The 20,621-nt window shown below is 44.9% G+C and overlaps 1 protein-coding gene across 1 annotated transcript in view; it reads right to left on the reverse strand.

Moving 5' to 3' along the window:
• The window catches only part of LOC128401536 (myosin-16), a 69,189-nt gene extending 56,402 nt beyond the window's left edge, over positions 1-12,787 (reverse strand). The window contains exons 1-9 of the mRNA XM_053364701.1: positions 12,663-12,787; positions 11,668-11,949; positions 9,026-9,169; positions 7,623-7,779; positions 5,650-5,677; positions 3,642-3,738; positions 2,467-2,559; positions 1,537-1,600; positions 618-716 (exon numbers count right to left, since the gene is read on the reverse strand). Coding sequence (XP_053220676.1) covers positions 618-716; positions 1,537-1,600; positions 2,467-2,559; positions 3,642-3,738; positions 5,650-5,677; positions 7,623-7,779; positions 9,026-9,169; positions 11,668-11,877 — 892 coding nt within the window. The 5' untranslated portion in view covers positions 11,878-11,949; positions 12,663-12,787. The remainder of the gene's footprint in view (positions 1-617; positions 717-1,536; positions 1,601-2,466; positions 2,560-3,641; positions 3,739-5,649; positions 5,678-7,622; positions 7,780-9,025; positions 9,170-11,667; positions 11,950-12,662) is intronic.
• Positions 12,788-20,621: the final 7,834 nt, after the last annotated feature.

Below are 20,621 nucleotides of genomic sequence, written 5' to 3' on the forward strand. Positions count from 1 at the left end.
ATCCTAACGGTGTAATCCAGTGCTTTCCCCCCCTAAAAAAATGTTTAGGGGTACTCTCATTTTGACTCAAGAAAATCACCATTTTAGAGTTCAAATCGGGAAAAATAAATACAGCAAACGTACAAAAGTACAAAATGTTTAGGGGTATGCGTACCCCTGCGTCCCCCCAGAAAAAAAGCACTGGTGTAATCCATACCCATGCCTTCTCAGGAGCAAGTCCCACCATTTAAAAAGGGGCTTGCTCCTAGGTAAGGAAGAAGGGATCTGTCAGTTTCGCTTCTCTCCATTTCTCATTTCCCCCCCTCCTTAAATTCAGTTCTCCACATTTCTGCAGCTATAGGCCATTTTATTTTCTTTAAAAATCCTGATTTCTCTTACTAACACGTTGATTTTTTATGTATGCTTTCTGCTAACCAATGCATTTTTATAAACATTGTTTTGTTGGAGAACTGGATTACAAAAGGAGAATCTGGAAGGATGGCTGTGTTTCAGTTCACAAATTGTTTTAGAATGTGCGAATGATAGATTTGGCATTAAATGGAAACTGAATTTGTCCCTCAGCCCCAGTTCTTGCAGCCCCCCCCCCCCGCGCCAATACACAGGGGAAAGTTTCATACAAACAAGATCTGGCTTCTTATTGGAGAGGAGCTGGTAGAAGATGTGATAGCCCCTTTCAGCGGGTTGCTGAGAGATGACCCGAGATTTCTCTAGGAGATCTGAAAAACAAAGTATACCCAGGTTTAAGCTGATACTGTAGACCAGGCATGTCCAAAGTCCAGTTCGGGGGCCTAATCTGGCCCTCTGGTCGGTTTAATCTGGCCCCTGTGGCAGTTTATTTCCTGGGGCAAAATCCAAAAAAAACCTCAACAACTTCAATCCTAAAAAAAGCTCAACAATGTCAATCCTAGAAAAAGGTTGGTTGGCCCTTTGGTCGGCCCTCATGGCCCTTCTCTTCCTCAAATCTGGCCCTCTTTGAAAAAAGTTTGGACACCACTGTTGTAGACGGTATCCAAACACTTCAGAAGTCAGCTCTGTTGCTCTGATATGACTTAACTGAACTGCATTGCCACGCACAAGCAACATTAAATTATGACTCCAGGGAATCAAAATCTTGGACCAAGAAAAACTAAATGAAGCAACTATGAGCTGAGCCGATATGCATAATTCTGCGTCATTTAATCTGTAACTTCCTGTTAGCACCGTCACCAAGTTTATTTTTTAAAAATCTGGTCAATTACTCAAATTATTTTCCATTAATACATTAAACAACAACAACAACAATTTTTATTTATACCCCACCCATCTGGCTAGGTTTCCCCAGCCACTCTGGGCAGCTTCCAACAAAATATTAACATACAATAATTCATCAAATATTAAAAGCTTCCCTAAACAGGGCAATTGATTAAATATGTGTACATTTGCTTATGTCCAATCAACTTTTTATTTTAGACACAAACTACCTGAGTAAACAGGTTACTGCCAAATTCCACCTAAAATGGATTTTGGGGTTGAGATTAGCCGAACTTGGATACTTACAACTCTCAATGTCAGCTCCAGCCAGTTTTCCTGTGCTGCCAAAGTGGATTCGGATGAATTTACCCTGGGATGAAGAACAAGAGGCAAATCAGTTAATGGAGATGGCAATATCTTTACCCAGGAAAGATTAAACAGTACAAGTGCATGGTCTTTTCAGTGGTGGTGCCTTCCTTGTGGAATGCCTTTCTAATGGAGACCTGGCAAGCCCCAACACTATGTCAGCTTCCTGAACCTGGTGCCCTCTGGACATTTTGGGCTGCAACTGCCATCAGTCCCAGCCAGCAAAGGGTGAAATAATTGTTATCACCTCATAAAGTAATACAATCATCTTCAGTGTAGACAACTGAGAGTCAACAAGCGCTAGGTCATTAGTTGAAGACCAAGCAAGTGATGTGTATGCATGTGTGAATCAGTGCATCATCTTCTTCTTCTTTGGCAATCCCTTGTAGCCGAGTCTTCCATAAACACGGTTTTAACAGTGAGTCTGTACGTGACTGTGGAGGCCAGTTGTGGATCCACACATCCTTCCACAGTGGGGACAGAGGTTTCTGGGTGAGAGTTGATCACGGTGTGGACTTGCCAAGCGTGCCTTCCTCTTAGCACGTTTCTCCCTTGTGTCCTGAGTTTGAGCATCTTCAAAGCCAATGACACCTTTGGTAAAGGCTGTTCTCCAACTGGAGCACTTGCAGGCCAGTGGTGTTTATACTAAAAATATTTTTAGTTTTGCCTTGACCACCAGCATTACGCTTTCCATTTTTAAGTTCAGAATAGAGTAGTTGCTTTGGAAGACGATCATCAGGCATCCGCACAACATGACCAGTCCAACGAAGTTGACGTTGAAGAATCATTGCTTTGACACTGGTGATCTTGAATCAGTGCACAATAAGGAAGGGACAAGGGTTCAAAATATTTTCAGATTCTCGTACTTACAAAGCGGGAAGAATTGTTGTTCCTCGTTGTTTTGGCATTTCCAAAGGCTTCCAGTACAGGGTTAGCCTGGATGATTTGATCTTCCAGGGACCCCTGACCGAGACAAACAAAAATGTGTAAATCACCTTGAGATGGTGGTTTAAAAGGATGAATCAACTGTAGTAAGAACAGCAGCACAGTTTTATCATGGGGTATTTCTCAACAGCTAACGATTAACATATTATTCCAGACAATGCCACTCCAAAATGTATAGACTGTTACTGGATTGGGAAGGGCTAGAGGAGGCGGTTAAATCTGTGATGATTCAGATGGCATCTTGGGAAAAGCTTTGGAGAAAGGACATAAAGTTTACAGCTTGCTATACGCTAAAAGAAAACTACATGAAGATGTTCTACTGATGGTACATTACACCAAGCAAGCTGGCGAAAATGTATAAAACCAGCTCAATTTTTTGCTGGAGATGTAAAGAATCAGAGGAAATAATGTACCACATGTGGTAGAAATGTAAAAAGACAAAAAGCTTTTGGAAAACTATTGATAATGAGCTTTTAAAAAATGTTCACATTAACTTTCATCAAAAAGCCAGAAACCTTTTTGTTAGGTATTATTGCTGCAGATATACCGAAAGAATTAAGAAAGATATTTATGTATGCAACTACTGCAGCGAGAATGTTAATAGCTAGTTGGTGGAAGGGAGATAAAATACCAACTAAATTGGAATGGCAGGTGAAGTTTTTTGAATATGTAGAATTAGCAAAGATGACAGGGAAAATCAGGAATTAAACAAACCAAGAGTTTAACAAAGAATAGGATTTATTTAAATCATATTTAAAAGAACATTGTTCTCAGATAAAATCTTTGACATGTTTTGAATAACTTCTGCAACGAAATACTCTACCAAGAATATGGACAATTAACGACAAGTTTAAAAATATGCAAATATGCAGTCAACAAGGTAATGATGGACCCATATTGAGGATAACGGAAGTCACAATTATATGGAAGAATCTTATTTTCTATGTAAAAAAATTATTTGTATGTGAGGTGATTTTGTTTTCTTTTTTGTTGTTTCGCATTGGAGGGATTTAATATCTAAAATCAATAAAGATGAAAATTCGAAAAAGAAAAAAAGACAACAGTCCCCAGTTCATTCTACTAAAAGAAAAACCTCTTACCTTTGAATCGGTAGAGGCCTTGCCAGTACCACCAATGTTGGCAAAATACTGAATAACTTTCTTTGTATTTTCAGTCTTGCCAGCTCCGGATTCTCCACTACGTGTGAAAGAGGAGATAAAGGAGGAAAAATCAGGACCACAAAGTTGAAAAGTATCCATCAAAATATTTTTTTTAACTCCAACCCCCTGCTGCGAGAGAAGGTCATTCACACATGAGGTAGACCTGGTTTCTGGGTGGGAAAGGGCAGAGGCACATGCGGATACCGTATTTTTTGCTCTATAGGAAGCACTTTTTCCCCTCCAAAAATGAAGGGGAAATGTGTGTGCGTCCTATGGAGCGAATGCAGGCTTTCGCTGAAGCCTGGAGAGCGAGAGGGGTCAGTGCGCACAGCAGCCCGAAGACCGGGGAGCGTGGCGCTGCGCACCCCGGGCTTAGGGCAGCTACCTGCAAGCCTGCGGAGCCCGGCGGGAACTCCCGCCGGGCTCCGAAGGCTTGCAGATAGCAGCCTGCAGCCCGAAGCTGTTCTAGCTTCGGGATCACTGCACAAAGCCTCCGCAGGGCGGCGGGGTGAAGGCACCCCGCCGCCCTGCGTAGGCTTGAAAGGCTGTCCCCAAAGCCAAAACAGCGAGACGGGGCGCTGCGCAGCCCTTCGTCTTGCTGTTCTAGCTTCGGGATGGCTATGCAAAGTCTACAAAGGATGTCCCCGAAGCCTCAAGCCTTTGGAGTGCACCTGCGCTCCAAAGGCTTCAGGGATCTTTGAGGTTGGCGGTGGGGGAAAACAGCGCTTCCCCCCACCGCCAGCCCCACAAGCTCGGGGGGCAGCGGCAAGGCCTGCTCTTGAATGCACCTTGAACGTGCCTTGTTTTTGAGGGGGAGAACAAGAAAAAAAAATTTTCCCCTGTTCTCCCCCTCCTATGGTTCTGTGCGTCCTATGGTCTGGTGCGTCCTATAGAGTGAAGAATACGTACTTCATTTTCACTCCATCTCTCCAGAATAAGTCTCTGAATGTGGCCCTCGGACCAACTGCTAAGAACCTCTTTGACAGCCCTGCTGTGTGTGTCCCCAGTGTCTGAGGTCTAGTGAAAGGGGTAGGATCTTTTTGGTGCTGGCACCAAAGCTGTAGGACTCCCTCCCTAGGGAAGTCTTCCTTGCTCCTTCCTTGCTGTCTTTCAGATGCCAACCTAAGCCAAGCTAAGAAGACTCCCATCCAATAGGTGTCTAAGAAGATGAATGGCTCCTGGTTGAAATTCTTTTTATTTATTTATTTAACATAATTGTTGCAAAATATAAGTAAAATATTGCAAATACATGCATACATATACCGTATATTTCAAATAAGCACATATATATGAAAAAGGAACAAAAGAGGGGAAAAGAAAAAATAAGAAGAAAAAAAGAGAAAAAAAGAAGAAGAAAAGTTGGAAGAATTTCTTCCAAGTTTATTCTACAAATATCTCAAGATGAAAATAATAATAAAATTTCACTGATTGACTTGCATCGCTTACACTGCACTTCCTATATACATTTTAAGCAAGATTGTACCTATTATTCTGTATTTTTCCCATACAATCTCACACAAATATTCTAATCAATAAGCTTTCTAAATCTTTCATAAATCTATTCTAAATACAACCAATACCTTGCATTTAATCCTTGTCTGGTTGAAATTTTAGCTGCATCCTTTTTATTAATTCAGGGTTATTTTAAGATCCCGGCTGGAACTAGACACATCAAAGAAGCGCTTCAGTTTAAAGCGCTGTAAATTTAAAACAGGGAAAACAGGCCGAGAAAAATGGGAATCCACATCGCCTTCTGGCGGCACAATGTTATATCGCATATACAGTATGTATAAATCGCTTTTTCTTTGCCAGGTAAAGAGTCCAGTGCATTAATGTCGCTTCCTTTTTCGTACTCTGTGTAAGCAGCCTTGCAGATTTTAAACCCAAGGTGGCTTATAAATATTTTAAGCAGTAATATTTTTTTTAAAAAAAAAATGTATACACTTACGTGATCAGCATAGACTGGTTTTCACGCTCTGTGGGAGTAAGAAGAACAACACATCACGCCAAGCGGGTCTTAAAAGTCCTATGGGGCTGACTTACAGCTCTACAGTCACTCCAGCTTGATTGATTCCTGTCTTCCCACAAATTTTAACATTTGGGTTTTTCGAAGGCGGCAGGGAAGGGGAGGAGGACCCAATCCCGCTTGCCACTATCCTGAAGCAAGATTCAGCTGGCGGTTCCATGGAATGAGGGCGAGTACCATCTTTCCCTCAGAAAGCAAACTGTATTGGGTCAACCTCTGCAGCAAACTGGTGCCCTCTGGATGTTGCTACACTACAATTCCCATCATCCCCAACCATTGGCCATGCCAACTGTGGCTGATGGAAGTTGAAGTTCAACACATCTGGGCACCCCCAGGTTGTGGAAGGTTGACCTACAGTCTCCCTAGTCTACAGGAACACCAGAAGCTGCCCTAGACCAAGTCAAACCATTGTTCCATTGAGCTCAGTATTGTCTACCGTGTCAAGATTTCTCGAACTTGGGTCTCCAGCTGTTTTCTTTCTTTCAAATCAGAACCAGTGAAGGCGGTGAAGGTCCTGTGTGAGTGTCTGGAGGCGGTTGGAGGATGGATGGCGGCTAACAGATTGAGGTTGAATCCTGACAAGACAGAAGTACTGTTTTGGGGGGACAGGAGGTGGGCGGGTGTGGAGGACTCCCTGGTCCTGCATGGGGTAACTGTGCCCCTGAAGGACCAGGTGCGCAGCCTGGGAGTCATTCTGGACTCACAGCTGTCCATGGAGGCGCAGGTCACTTCTGCGTTCAGGGCAGCTGTCTACCAGCTCCATCTGGTACGCAGGCTGAGACCCTATCTGCCCGCAGACTGTCTTGCCAGAATGGTGCATGCTCTAGTTATCTCTCGCTTGAACTACTGCAATGCGCTCTATGTGGGGCTACCTTTGAAGGTGACCCGGAAACTACAACTAATCCAGAATGCGGCAGCTAGACTGGTGACTAGGAGAGGCCACCAAGACCATATAACATCGGTCTTGAAAGACCTACACTGGCTCCCAGTACGTTTCCAAGCACAATTCAAAGTGTTGGTGCTGACCTTTAAAGCCCTAAACAGCCTCGGTCCAGTATACCTGAAGGAGCATCTCCACCTCCATCGTTCTGCTTGGACACTGAGGTCCAGTGCCGAGGGCCTTCTGGTGGTTCCCTCACTGCGAGAAGCCAAGTTACAGGGAACCAGGCAGAGGGCCTTCTCGGTAGTGGCACCTGCCCTGTGGAACACCCTCCCACCAGATGTCAAAGAGAAAAATAACAGCCAGATGGGCGGGGTATAAAAATTATTATTATTATTATTATTATTATTATTATTATTATTATTATTATTGACTACAGTTCCCATCATCCCCAACCATTGGTCCTGCTAGCTAGGGATGATGGGAGTTGTAGTCCAACAACAACTGGAGGCCCAAGTTTGGGAAACCTAGTCTACAATGACCATCTTGGCAGTGGCTCTCCAGTATTTCAGGCATGAAGCCTTTCCCAGTCCTACCTGGAGATGCCAGGATTTGAGACTGGGGCTTCCTGCATGCCAGACACATCCTCTACCACTGAGCTTTGACTACTTGAGGTCACCGTCTATGCAACTCTGCAGGGATGTGCCATGTGACCACAGTTCCCCAAAGCAATGGAGGGGTGCAAGGAGGTCCTAGTGGTTTCATGGCTGGTCAGCTCAACTAGGACAGTATCTTGGACCAGTGCTGGAACATAGGAAGCTGCCTTATGCTGAGTGAGACCATCAGCCTATCTAGCTCTGTGTTGTCTACACTGACTGGCCGCTGCTCTCTAAAGGTCCTTCCCAGCTCTAATGGAAGGAAGAACACGGGACATTTTGCCTGCAGTGGATGTGATCTGCCTCTGAGCTTGTGAGCAGAGGTACCAGGGAGGCTGGAGGTCCTTCTCTGTACTCACCCATGAGCATGTCATGGTAGGCGTTGTCAGAGATGGAGAAGAGGTGAGGTGGCATCTCTGTGCGCTTCCTGCCCTTATACATCTGGGCCACTCGGGATCCGTAGATGGGCAGCCACTTATAAGGGTTGATGGTGACACAGAAGAGGCCAGAGTAGGTCTGGAAAGAACACAAAACAGCGATTGTATTTTAATATTTTGTTGGAAGCCACCCAGAGTAGCTGGGGAAACCCAGCCAGATGGGCGGGGTATAAATAAATTATTATTATAATTATTATAATTATTATTATTACTGTTTCAATATAAATCAATGACTTCCCTTCTCTTTCCATGGTTTGTTTTGGATACCACATATCCCTGCATATTTTACATGAACTAAACCATTCAGTAATCCATTGTTACATCCATCAAAACTTATTCACGCTGTTGAATTTATCTTAATGCTACCAGCGTTTTTAAACGAACACAGTTTTCATCCATATATTCAGTAAACATTTTCCAGTCTTCTTTAAACGTACGTTCTTCTTGATCTCTTCTTCTATATGTTAAATCTGCAAGCTGCGCCTATTCCATCAATTTCAATTTATATCCTGCACTTTATCAAAAGATCTCAGGGCGGTGCACAACATTAAGAACATAACTTAAAGGTAAAGGTAAAGGGACCCATGACCATTAGGTCCAGTCGTGGCTGACTCTGGGGTTGCGGCGCTTGTCTCGCTTTATTGGCCGAGGGAGCCGGCGTACAGCTTCCGGGTCATGTGGCCAGCAGGACTAAGCCGCTTCTGACGAACCAGAGCAGCGCACGGAAATGCCGTTTACCTTCCCACCGGAGCGGTACCTATTTATCTCCTTGCACTTTGACATGCTTTCGAACTGCTAGGTTGGCAGGAGCAGGAACTGAGCAACGGGAGCTCGCCCCGTCGTGGGGATTCGAACCATCGACCTTCTGATTGGCAAGTCCTAGGCTCTGTGGTTTAACCCACAGCGCCACCCACGTCCCGGTAAGAAGATAACTTGCGCAGCATAATAATAATAAACATAAAACGCAGCATAATAATAAAATAAACATAATAACAGTCCCCACACATTTAACAGGTCATGGATTATGTAATGGCTAAAGACCTCGGTGAAGAGGAATGTTTTTGCCTGGTGCCTAAAGACATGTAGTGATGGCACCAGGCGAGCCTCTCTGGGGAGAGCATTCCACACTCAGGGAGCCACCACAGAAAAGGCCCATTCTTGTGTTGTCACTCTCTGTCTTCAGCCTTCTATTTGTTTTATCCAAAGTGAGGGCCAACACATCCTTCCTACCTCATGCAGCTTGACTTCCAAATCTGGCCCTAGGAGCTACCTGTCTCTCTAGTCTACTGCTTGTCTCAGATACCCTCACCCATCTTCTCACTTACATAGATCCTCATCAGGACATAACGCTGGCGCAGGTTGTCTAAGACACTGGCTTCGTTCAGGAAGGTCATGTTGGCCATGTCATTGACCTGGTAGAATTTGGGTGGGTTCATCTGCTGGACATCATCCTTCTTAACAGTGACCGTCTGTGGGTGGAGAAGTCATGGTTTAGTGAAAATCATGAGGCATAGCACCCAAAATTTCCAAAACATGGTGATGTATATGTTCCTTTAAAGGTAAAGGTACCCCTGCCCGTACGGGCCAGTCTTGACAGACTCTGGAGTTGTGCGCCCATCTCACTCAAGAGGCCGGGGGCCAGCGCTGTCCGAAGACACTTCCGGGTCACGTGGCCAGCGTGACAAGCTGCATCTGGCAAGCCAGCGCAGCACACGGAACGCCGCTTACCTTCCCGCTGGTAAGCGGTCCCTATTTATCTACTTGCACCCGGGGGTGCTTTCGAACTGCTAGGTTGGCAGGCGCTGGGACCGAGCAGCGGGAGCGCACCCCGCTGCGGGGATTCGAACCGCCGACCTTTCGATCGGCAAGCCCTAGGCGCTGAGGCTTTTACCCACAGCGCCACCCGCGTCCCATCTGTTCCTTTACTTAACGGTATTTACATGCCCTTTCTGAAGGGGCTTAAATCAATGGTGGAAATGTGAAAGTACAGTGGTACCTCTGGATACAAATTTAATTTGTTCCGGAGGTCCGTTCTTAACCTGAAACTGTTCTTATCCTGAGGCGCACTTTCGCTAATGGGGTCTCCCGCTGCTTTGGCTCACTTTGGCTCACTTCCTCAATCACCCACCCTCCCTATTTGCAGGTTTTAGCCATTGGCCTTGCTATGGACCTTGGTTGGTCGCCGTTGAGGGCCTGGTAGGAATTTTTCCACTTGCCAAATTGGCACAGGCCATTTGGTTTTCACTTACCTCATAGCAATCGCCACAACTTTGTTAGAGTTGCGGTTAGGCATTGTTTGACCTTGTTATGGGGTAGGGGAGGTGTGGCCATCACCTGCCCCTCCAAGCTTAAGGGTATTCCGTTAAAGGAATCCGGGGGTGTTGATCTTGTCTGAAGCCTGGGGCCATGAAGCGCTAGGGCCATGACACGGCCCCAACAGGAACATAAGGGGGAGCTTGAGTTGGTTTGCATAGACGGGGCTCCCCCTTCTGGTGGTTTACCCTTATAGGACTTCCTGTGCATTGGGCAGGAGTCAGATATAGTCGGGTCCATTCAATGCCTAAGCCAATACCACTCACATTCTGTAATCAATAAAGTTGTGGCCAAAATTTGCCCAATAACATTAACCTAATATCTGTGTCTTTGTGAGTGTTATTTCTCAACGAGCGGGTGGCTTCGGGGTCTTGACATGCAATTATGCCATCGAATGAACGCAGCAGAAAAACCCACCATCAGAGAATAAAATCAATCAATCGTCAGTTAGAAAAACTCTCTCAAGTAAGACCCAAAATATTGCAAACTGGTTTTGAAGGTATCCTAACAAAATTGGCCCCATAGAAACCAGGAGCTCATAATCTAATCCTTTGCTTTTGACACTCTTGACTGAGTTGCAATGCCAGGCTCATCCATACTGTTGTTTAGCGTGGACAATTGGCTTCATGTTCCTCCATTCATTCTCTGTTGTCCATACGACATTCTCCTCCAAACCAATGCCTCTCTTTCCACTTCCAGATTTTCATGGGTCAGGGATATAGTACAGTGGTACCTCGGGTTAAGTACTTAATTCGTTCCGGAGGTCCGTGCTTAACCTTGAAACTGTTCTTAACCTGAAACACCACTTTAGCTAATGGGGCCTCCTGCTGCTGACGCGCCGCCAGAGCCCGATTTCTGTTCTCATCCTGAGGTAACGTTCTTAACCCGAGGTAATATTTCTGGGTTAGCGGAGTCTGTAACCTGAAGCATCAGTAACCCGAGGTACCACTGTACTTCGAAACGTCCAGGGGTCCTTTACTTTTACCTCAAAAAGGTGAGGGCATGAGAAAATCCGGACTGAAGGAGAAGGGCAGGCAGCGATTTGGAGGCAAATTAGTGCAGGGACAGGAAGCTTGCATTCCACCTTAAACAACAGTATGGATCAGCTTCCAGGCTGTGGTCACACCATACACTTAAAGCACTTGGCTTCCCAAAAGAATCCTGGGACTCAGCTACATTTGTGAAGATAAAGCGTTTTATACACTGTGGCACCAGATGACGCTGTGGAGTCCCGTTTTTCGCCAACAGGATTTCCCTGTATGACGTTTACAACGCATTTAACTTAATCGCTTCTTTGATGCGTCTAGACCCAACCCTGGAAACTGTAGTTTGTCCCTTATAGGGCTCAATTCCTAGCACCTTTCACAAACTACAGTTCCCAGGATTCTGGGGGGAGCCATACGCTTTTAATGGATGGCATTCAGAACTCCAAAGTCTTGGTTGTGGTTGTTGTGGGGTTTTTTTTACATAAACAACCAACTTCTTCATGCAAAAAGGGGTTGCATCTCCTTATCTGCCCAGCCACCCCATCACTTCCCTACAGCTGATGCGCCTTCTCTAGTTCCAAAAGCATTGCCAGGTGATCCTCCGGCTAAGGAGCAGATCAAAGACTTCGCAAGACCCAAAAATCATCCCTCCTGTCCCACCAAGTCACCTGATTGGTCACTGTCTTCACAGTGACTTGGGTATCCGTTTCGGACTGGATCTCTCCAGCGACAAATCCCTCCTTTTCATCCTTGACCCAGACAGACTTCTTGATATCGTACGGCTTGCTTATGGCCTCGATCCTCTCTTTCTCGCTAGGAGCCAGAAATGGCATAGGATCCACATCATCCCCGCATTCTCCTTTATATCCACCAGGCATCTTGGCTCGGGGTTAGGCACCAGGCAGAAGAGGGAAGGAAGAAGAAGAGGCTAGGAAGAGTGTTGTGGACTCCTGGGTAGGGAAAAATAAAAATCAGAACACTGTCTCAAAGTTAAAATAGATAAATAGGGGACCTGTTAAATTTCTTCCTGTAGCTGTCTATGTTTTCTTTCCAACCAGCAGAGGGTTGGTCCATTGGTCCATTTGTTGGTTCTACCTCTCACTTGCTCTGGCGCCACCTGCTGTTGGTCTCCCAGCCTTCCACCCTACCAGTCCCAAAGGGAACCAGCTGCCACTGACTCTCAATGCTTAAGCGACGGTGTGGTTTATTTATATACTGCTTTGGGGCGCAAAGGTCCCAGAAGCGGTAAACAGCATATTGCCAAAAAAGAAATAAGACAGTCGAAGTAGAACAAACGCAATTGATTAATCAAAACAAGAGCCAAAAAATAAAATAGCAAAACCACCAAACACCTACCCAAGCGTTACTGAATAATAATAATAATAATAATAATAATAATAATAATAGTAATAATAATTTATTTTTTATACCCCGCTCATCTGGCTGGGTTTCCCCAGCCACTCTGGGCGGCTTTCAACAGAATATTAAAATCCAATAGTCTATTAAATAACACCAGTTAATACCAGTGTTAAGAATACTAGTTAACCCTATGGAGAGAGAATTAGAATAAGGCTTCACACTTTAGTTTCTTGCGTGTACCGCAATCCAGGCTGTACCACAATTCCCTCCCGCCTCCTACCAGGAACGGCCCTGGAGTACCTACCAGAGAACAGGACACAGAGACACCCCTGGTTAACAAGAGACTGGCTGGTCTCTTTTATACCCAAACAACGAGAGTCTTGAAGATATCACTTTCTCCCTATGAGTACCGGCGACTTTGCTTAAGGGAAGCTGATTGGCCCAGGATCAGATCCCTCAGGAGAGATCAAGTGTTGCCTCAGTTTCTTGGGGATTTCTTCTTCCTTCTCTTCTTCCTTATAGGGTGTCTTATAAACACGGCCTTGTGGCTCGAGGGACCGGAGGAGAGGCCAAAATAGAAGCCCTGCCTTGCAGATTTCTCTCATTAAAGGCACCGTCTGAGCCGAGGCTCCGTTGCGCCAGGTGAAGGGAGAGACTTGGGTCGGCTAGCGGTGAGAAGGAAGACAGAGTGAAAGCAGATTCAGACAATGGGTGGCTCATGTCAAGTGCAGTGAGGAGAGACCGAAAAGAGAGATCAATGCATAATATGCATACAGTGGTACCTCGGGTTATAGACGCTTCAGGTTACAGACTCCGCTAACCCAGAAATAGTACCTCAGGTTAAGAACTTTGCTTCAGGATGAGAACAGAAATCGTGCTCCAGCGGCGCGGCAGCAGCAGGAGGCCCCATTAGCTAAAGTGGTGCTTCAGGTTAAGAACAGTTTCAGGTTAAGAACAGACCTCTGGAACGAATTATGTACTTAACCTGAGGTACCACTGTATATAGTCCAGTGCTTGGACTGAAATCATTTGGTTTATCCTTTTATTTCCTAAAATTTATACACTGCTTGATTGGTTTTCTTATAATTATTTTCAAAACAACGGTTAAAATAAACAACACGGAATAAAGATAAAAAATTGAAAATGTAAACAAAGAATTATATATACATATATATTTATTTGTAACCTAATATATTTTGTATAAATAAATTTGGAGCCCATTTATACAAAATATAGTAGGTTAAATCAATTTGTATGTGTGTATGTGTGTGTGTGTGTGTGTTGAGATAATAATATATTACATCTCTTGATTGTAAAAAAAACTCCAACACCCTCAAAGCGGTTTACAAAAAGATAAAATGATAAAATCAAGAAAAATGTAAACAATAATTTAAAACATACAAAAAGCTGAAACACTAGAATAGATTAAGATTCACATCAACTTTCTAAGCATCTGGATAGGCTTGTCTAAACAGGAATCATTTTAGCAGGTGCCAAAAGGGGATGATTTTAGTGGTTCTGATATAGCCTGCTATGTTTAAAGTTATTCCATTTGCATGAAAAGATTCATACTGCAATATTTAATATTGAACATTTAAAAGTTGAAGCCCAGGGGAGAGGTGGAGAACCTGTGGCCCTTTGGACGTTGTTGAGCTACAACTCCCAGCATCTCATCAGCACCAGATTTAGGGTGCTGCAGGCAGTTCCCCTGAACAGGGCACCAAGCTGAGGGGGCCACAAAACCGAACAGCTCCATAATTGAGAAGATGCATTTGGGGGCACCAAATTTTGGCCTTGGCCAAGGCGCCAAATTACAAAAGACTACCAAAGTCTCGTCATTGGTCTCATCATTAGCTAAGTGAGCCAGGGCTGATGAGAGATGGAGTCCAAGAACATCTGGAGGACCACAGGTTCCCCTTCCTTGGCCTGGAGGGCTTGTCAGTTATCCACTGTCTTTGCGTCCATTGCTCTGAAAACACTGGGTAACCCTTACTCCTCCAGCCGTGTTTTGAACGGCTAAATGCGCTCTACTGTGTTAGGCTGCAGGCGCAGGGTCGTCGAGAAGCTACAACGGTGCTGTTGTACCTGGCTCCTTGCCCTCGCTTCCCTGATGTTACTCTGCCAAGTGCCCTGCACCTTGTTGCCGCTATATAAATAATCATCAGGGCTGTCGACAGGCTGAGAACATTGTCTTCAATCAATTGTGTGAGTGTTAGTTACATGTGCATAAATGTGCAAATGAGCAAAAACAACAATTCTGCGCATCCACAAAGCAATGGACTGTGACCAGGATGAGGGAAAAAGGCTCCCTTCTGGGCTTATCTACAGCTCCATTTCCCCCAGAAAAAGCTGAAGTTCAGCACTGAAACAGAACAAATGGCAATCAGGTTTTCCATGGATTGTCATTTGTTCCGATTGAGCGCTAAAGAGTGGGTTTTTCAAGGCAAAGGCAGAACCACTTAGATCATGGGTAGGCAAACTAAGGCCCGGGGGCTGGATCCGGCCCAATAGTTTTCTAAATCCAGCCTGCGGACGGTCCGGGAATCAGGGTGTTTTTACATGAGTAGAATGTGTCCTTTTATTTAAAATGCATCTCTGGGTTATTTGTGGGGCATAGGAATTCATTCATTCCCCCCCCAAAAAAATATAGTCTGCCCCGCCACAAGGTCTGAGGGACTGTGGACAGCCCCCTGCTGAAAAAGTTTGCTGACCCCTGACTTACATCCATGTCTAGAAAGCATGGGGCAAACAGAAAACTGCTTGGGTTGGGACAAGCAGAAGGGTGGATTAACTTTCCTTTCATGGAGGAAGCAACTACAGTGGTACTTCGGGTTACAGACGCTTCAGGTTACAGATGCTTCAGGTTACAGACTCCGCTAAGCCAGAAATATTACCTTGGGTTAAGAACTTTGCTTCAGGATGAAAACAGAAATCGCGCAGCAACGGCGCGGCGGCAATGGGAGGCCCCATTAGCTATAGTGGTGCTTCAGGTTAAGAACAGTTTCAGGTTAAGAACGGACCTCCAGAACGAATTAAGTTCTTAACCCGAGGTACCACTGTAATTAGTAGCCCAAATTGACAGGAGAAGGTGCTTCTCCCTTTACCAAAAGACCAGGAGGGAAAGTCTGGAAGCGGGTCTCGTGCAGTTCTTTTAAGAGAGAGGGGTGTGTGTGCGCCTGTTTAGACACTGAGATTTTATTAGTCACAACACAAAATGCAGAAGTGCTGACTCACCGCTTTGGCAGGACATCTTAATCCCCAGCTGTTGCACAGAACTGGAATACTCCCTTTGGTATCCTCACCATGGCAGAGGCTGGATATTGGTCCAAACAAGGGCAGAACTTTCTCTTGGGCTTCTATTTACAGAAGCAGCCCGGGGTTTCTCCATCAGGGAAAAGGCCTGCAATCTTCCCTCCCTCTTCAAAGAATCATAGGGAGTTGGTAGACCCCCTGCAATGCTGAAATACTGCCCACAGTCGTCCCTGGGTGGGCTCGAACCAGCAACCTTCTGGTTGACAGCCAGACACACTGACCCATTGCGCCACAGGATGCAGAGTTTCCTGGGGGTCGCCCCTCAAAAGCCCACCCGTTGGCTTAAGACCGAGTCATCGAGCTTCCCCCTTACTGCAGATCCAAAATATTGCCTGCATGCTTGCAGCTTGAGTGTATACCTGGTAGTTAGGGATCGGGGGATAAATTAGGCTCCATTCAGATTTAAAGGCCACCCAACCTGGGTAACACTATCCAAACCAATTTGAGGACTAAAAGGCAACTATCCTTAAGAATTCTCCGAATTTTCCAGCGTAGTTGCCATGTGCCCCAGAATGTATATCGCGGAGCAAAGTGTGCATAAAGGTAAAGGTAAAGGGACCCCTGACCATTAGGTCCAGTTGTGGCTGACTCTGGGGTTCTGGCGCTCATCTCGCTTTATTGGCCGAGGGAGCTGGCGTACAGCTTCCGGGTCGTGTGGCCAGCATGACTAAGCTGCTTCTGGCGAACCAGAGCAGCGCACGGAAACGCCGTTTACCTTACCACCGGAGCAGTACCTATTTATCTACTTGCACTTTGACGTGCTTTCGAACTGCTAGGTTGGCAGGAGCAGGGACTGAGCAGCGGGAGCTCACCCCATCGTGGGGATTCGAACCGCCGACCTTCTGATCAGCAAGTCCTAGGCTCTGTGGTTTAACCCACAGCGCCACCCGTGTCCAAAGTATGCAAAGTAGCACATGAATTGGTGAAAACAGTGCACAAGGTTGCATTATATTATGGGAAGCCGCTTTTGTAAAAATCGGCATGTTCGCTAGAGAAACTCACACTACAATGTGAATGAATTTTCACAAGGATTTTTTTCCCCTTTTAATGCAACCTGATGTGGAAATATGCAAAACAAAACTGAAGGTTGGAAACTGAAATTGTCCGATTTGCCCATACCTTTCCCTTTTTTCCACTGCCTGTAGTCACCCCTTCTCCTCAAATCTAGCTCCTGACCCAACCCCTGACTCCATAAAAAATAAATAAATCTAGGGTTGCAAGAGGATCCTTCAAAGGGCTCCTGCACCTTTAATAGCTGGGTTGAAATGGGGATCTCAGGAGGTCTAGCAAAAAAGAACTGGGCCGCTGCACCTTTAATAGTAGAGCAGAAGAGGGGATCTCAGCTGGTATAGCCAGCAGTTGCAGAAGACATGCTTGTTGTTTAGTCGTTTTGTTGTGCCTGACTCTTCGTGATCCCATGGACCAGAGCACGCCAGGCACTCTTGTCTTCCACTGCCTCCCACAGTTTGGTCAAACTCCTGCTGGTAGCTTCTATGACACTGCCCAACCATCTCGTCCTCTGTCGTCCCCTTCTCCTTGGGCCCTCCATCTTTCCCAACATCAGGGTCTTTTCCAGGCAGTCTTCTCTTCTCATGAGGTGGCCAAAGTATTGGAGCCTCAGCTTCAGGATCTGTCCTTCCAATGAGCACTCAGGGTTGATTTCCTTCAGAATGGATAGGTTTGATCTTCTCGCAGTCCATGGGACTCTCAAGAGTCTCCTCCAGCACCATAATTCAAAAGCATCAATTCTTTGGCGATCAGTCTTCTTTATGGTCCAGCTCTCACTTCCATACATCACCACTGGGAAAACCATAGCTTTAACATGCTACATCTTGCCAAACCAGCTTCCCTGACCTTCCCTCTGCTACACAGCTTTATTAAAGGGACAAAAGCCCCAGCTGGGTCAGTGGCAGAGCTGCATGCTCTGGCACCCGGGAGCAGAGAGCAGGCGGGGGCGTGGCTGGCGCACGTGGGGCATGGCGCCAGCGTGGTGGTGGGAGGCCACAATGGTACCCCCCTCCCCGATGGTGCCAGGGGTGGTGCGCTCCCCCCGCCCCCCTTTCCTCTGCCAGTGACCTGGGTTTCCCCCCACCTGGCCACTCAAACAGGGCTGTTTCAAACACTTTTTAAAAACCATTGTGGAACTAATGTGGGCTGGATGGATGGACCAATGGCCTCTAGTGGTCTCCCTGGTGCACCCTTGACTTTGGCCTGGCCTTCTCTCCTCTCAGGTGCCAGCAGCTCCAACACTGATGGCTATTTGATATTTGCAAGTTTTTCCAATTAAGTTATCTTAACCTATTTAACTAAATAGTCTTTGAATTTCCTCCAGTCCTCCTTCTTCTGGTCGCGGACTCAGGACGAAAGGGGGAAACGTGCTAAGAGGAAGGCACGTTTGGCAAACCCTCACCATGATCAACTCCTACCCAGAAGCCATCCAGGCTTAGGATTTAAATATGAAATGTTAGAGAATAACATGTTTAAAGTTAAAAGGAAAAGAAAGATGTTAAGTGATTAATTCTATAAGAAAATTGGTTTTGGAAAACTGTTACACTGAAATCCAGCCAGGGGGATTTGAGGAAGTCACTTAACAATGTTACTAAGATCGGATTAAGTACAATTAAGATGTATGTTTGTTTGTTTACAATTTTGGAAAATCAATAAAAATAATTGAAGGGGGGGAAAACCACTGATGGATATTTGAAACCAGGTGGACCATTAAAGACAGAAGCACCTATCGTAACAGACTCCATGGAAACATAGAACGGACGTCTGCTGTGTAAGAATTGGAAGGTGCAATCTTCCTAGGAATTGTGCCAGCCTTCTCGCCCTTGTGGTTATTACTCTGAATTCATATATACAGGGGGAGAGATGGGCGATTGCTGTCACTGTAAGTCTTCACAGAATGGATGGAAATGTCTGAGAAATGGGAGTAGGAACCTGATTAACATGTTAAGGTCAGGTGTGCAATGAATAAGGTTTGGTAATATATAGGAGGTCCTTTTGCAGGAGTTCATAGGACGAATTCCTGACTAGTAGGACTCAGAAGTTTACATTAGTAAGTTTTTCTGTATGTGTACAAAGAGAGAGATGGTTTTCTGTTATATGATTATATATTGTTTTTAACAGATGGTAGCCAATTTTTGTAAGCTTGAGCCAAGTGGAGTTAAAGGCTTTTGACATTAGCACAGGCAATGATCTGAGGGGCAGAAGACTGTTTTTAGTTTATGCAACTGGAGAAAATTGGGTGACTTGGCTTTTTGATTGCACTTTTAAAGCAAAATTATTTGTAGTTTTAGGCTGAACTCATGCAGAAAGGATGTTGCATAATCAAACAGGCCACCAGAGAAGACTCCTAAGCCAAAATGCATTTGGAATTTCAATTATCCAAATAATGTTTTGAACATCTTATGCTGACATTTGGCATCTAAAATATATGACTGAAGAACCATAGGGACATTTTGCATGTTGAACAGAAGTTTTCTTTTATTCAGATCATTGCATGTTGTGGAGACATTGTCAGGATAGATGATGACGAGTTTCTGGATTTAACTATTTCAGTTGTTGCATTGCAGAGACTTCATATTTGGCATTTAGTTTTCTGGATTTCTGGATTCTTCTCTTTTCCTGTCATTTTTTTGTTTTGTTATAAGGTTCCTTTTTCCAATCTTGAGTTCTATTTTTTAAAAAAGAGTCCTGAAAACTCATCAGCGTTTTATTTATTATTTATTTCATAAAATGTATTCACCGCTTGATTGGAAAAACAAAAACAAAGCGGTTTACAAAATCTAAAACAGTAAATTCAAGAAAAACTTACAAAACTTACAAAACTTATTTAAAACATAGGAAACATAAAATGCTAAAGCATATTAAAATTACCTTGACATTCTAAGCATCTGGGTAGGTTTGTCTAAACAGGAATTACCATATTTTTCTGTGTATAAGACTAGGTTTTTTTCCTTAAAAATGTTAAAAATTTTGAGGCCTCTTATACACAGATACATCTCCCCCCATCTTCTTAAATTGGAGTCCCCAAAAATAGGGAGCGTCTTATACATGAGGGTGTCTTATAGACGGAAAAATACGGCATTTTAGCAGGCGCCAAAAAGGGTATAGTGAAGACGCCTGCTTGATCTCAAGAGGCAGGGAGTTCCAAAGTTTAGGTGCTGCTACACTAAATTATCAGGTTCTTACAAATGCCATACGGGTATTATGTAGTATCCGTAGCTGTGCCCAGTCTGACAATTTTAGTGCTATTTTCTCCCAGCATACACACTTTTGCATGCAATTCTTCCCCCCCCTCTCTTTTCCCCCTATTATGTTTCTACTGTGATTTTATTGGTGTTAGCTGCCCTGAGCCTGGCTCTGGCCAGGGAGGGCGGAGAGAAATGTAAAGTATTGCACTTGGGCAAAAAAAATGAGAGGCACAAATACAAGATGGGTGACACCTGGCTTGAGAGCAGTACATGTGAAAAGGATCTAGGAGTCTTGGTTGACCACAAACTTGACATGAGCCAACAGTGTGACGCGGCAGCTAAAAAAGCCAATGCAATTCTGGGCTGCATCAATAGGAGTGTAGCATCTAGATCAAGGGAAGTAATAGTGCCACTGTATTCTGCTCTGGTCAGACCTCACCTGGAGTACTGTGTCCAGTTCTGGGCACCACAGTTCAAGAAGGACACTGACAAACTGGAACGTGTCCAGAGGAGGGCAACCAAAATGGTCAAAGGCCTGGAAACGATGCCTTATGAGGAACGGCTAAGGGAGCTGGGCATGTTTAGCCTGGAGAAGAGGAGGTTAAGGGGTGATATGATAGCCATGTTCAAATATATAAAAGGATGTCACACAGAGGAGGGAGAAAGGTTGTTTTCTGCTGCTCCAGAGAAGCGGACACGGAGCAATGGATCCAAACTGCAGGAAAGAAGATTCCACCTAAACATTAGGAAGAACT

This window comes from Podarcis raffonei, chromosome 14, assembly GCF_027172205.1.
Source record: "Podarcis raffonei isolate rPodRaf1 chromosome 14, rPodRaf1.pri, whole genome shotgun sequence".
In the NCBI taxonomy this organism is placed as follows: domain Eukaryota; kingdom Metazoa; phylum Chordata; class Lepidosauria; order Squamata; family Lacertidae; genus Podarcis; species Podarcis raffonei.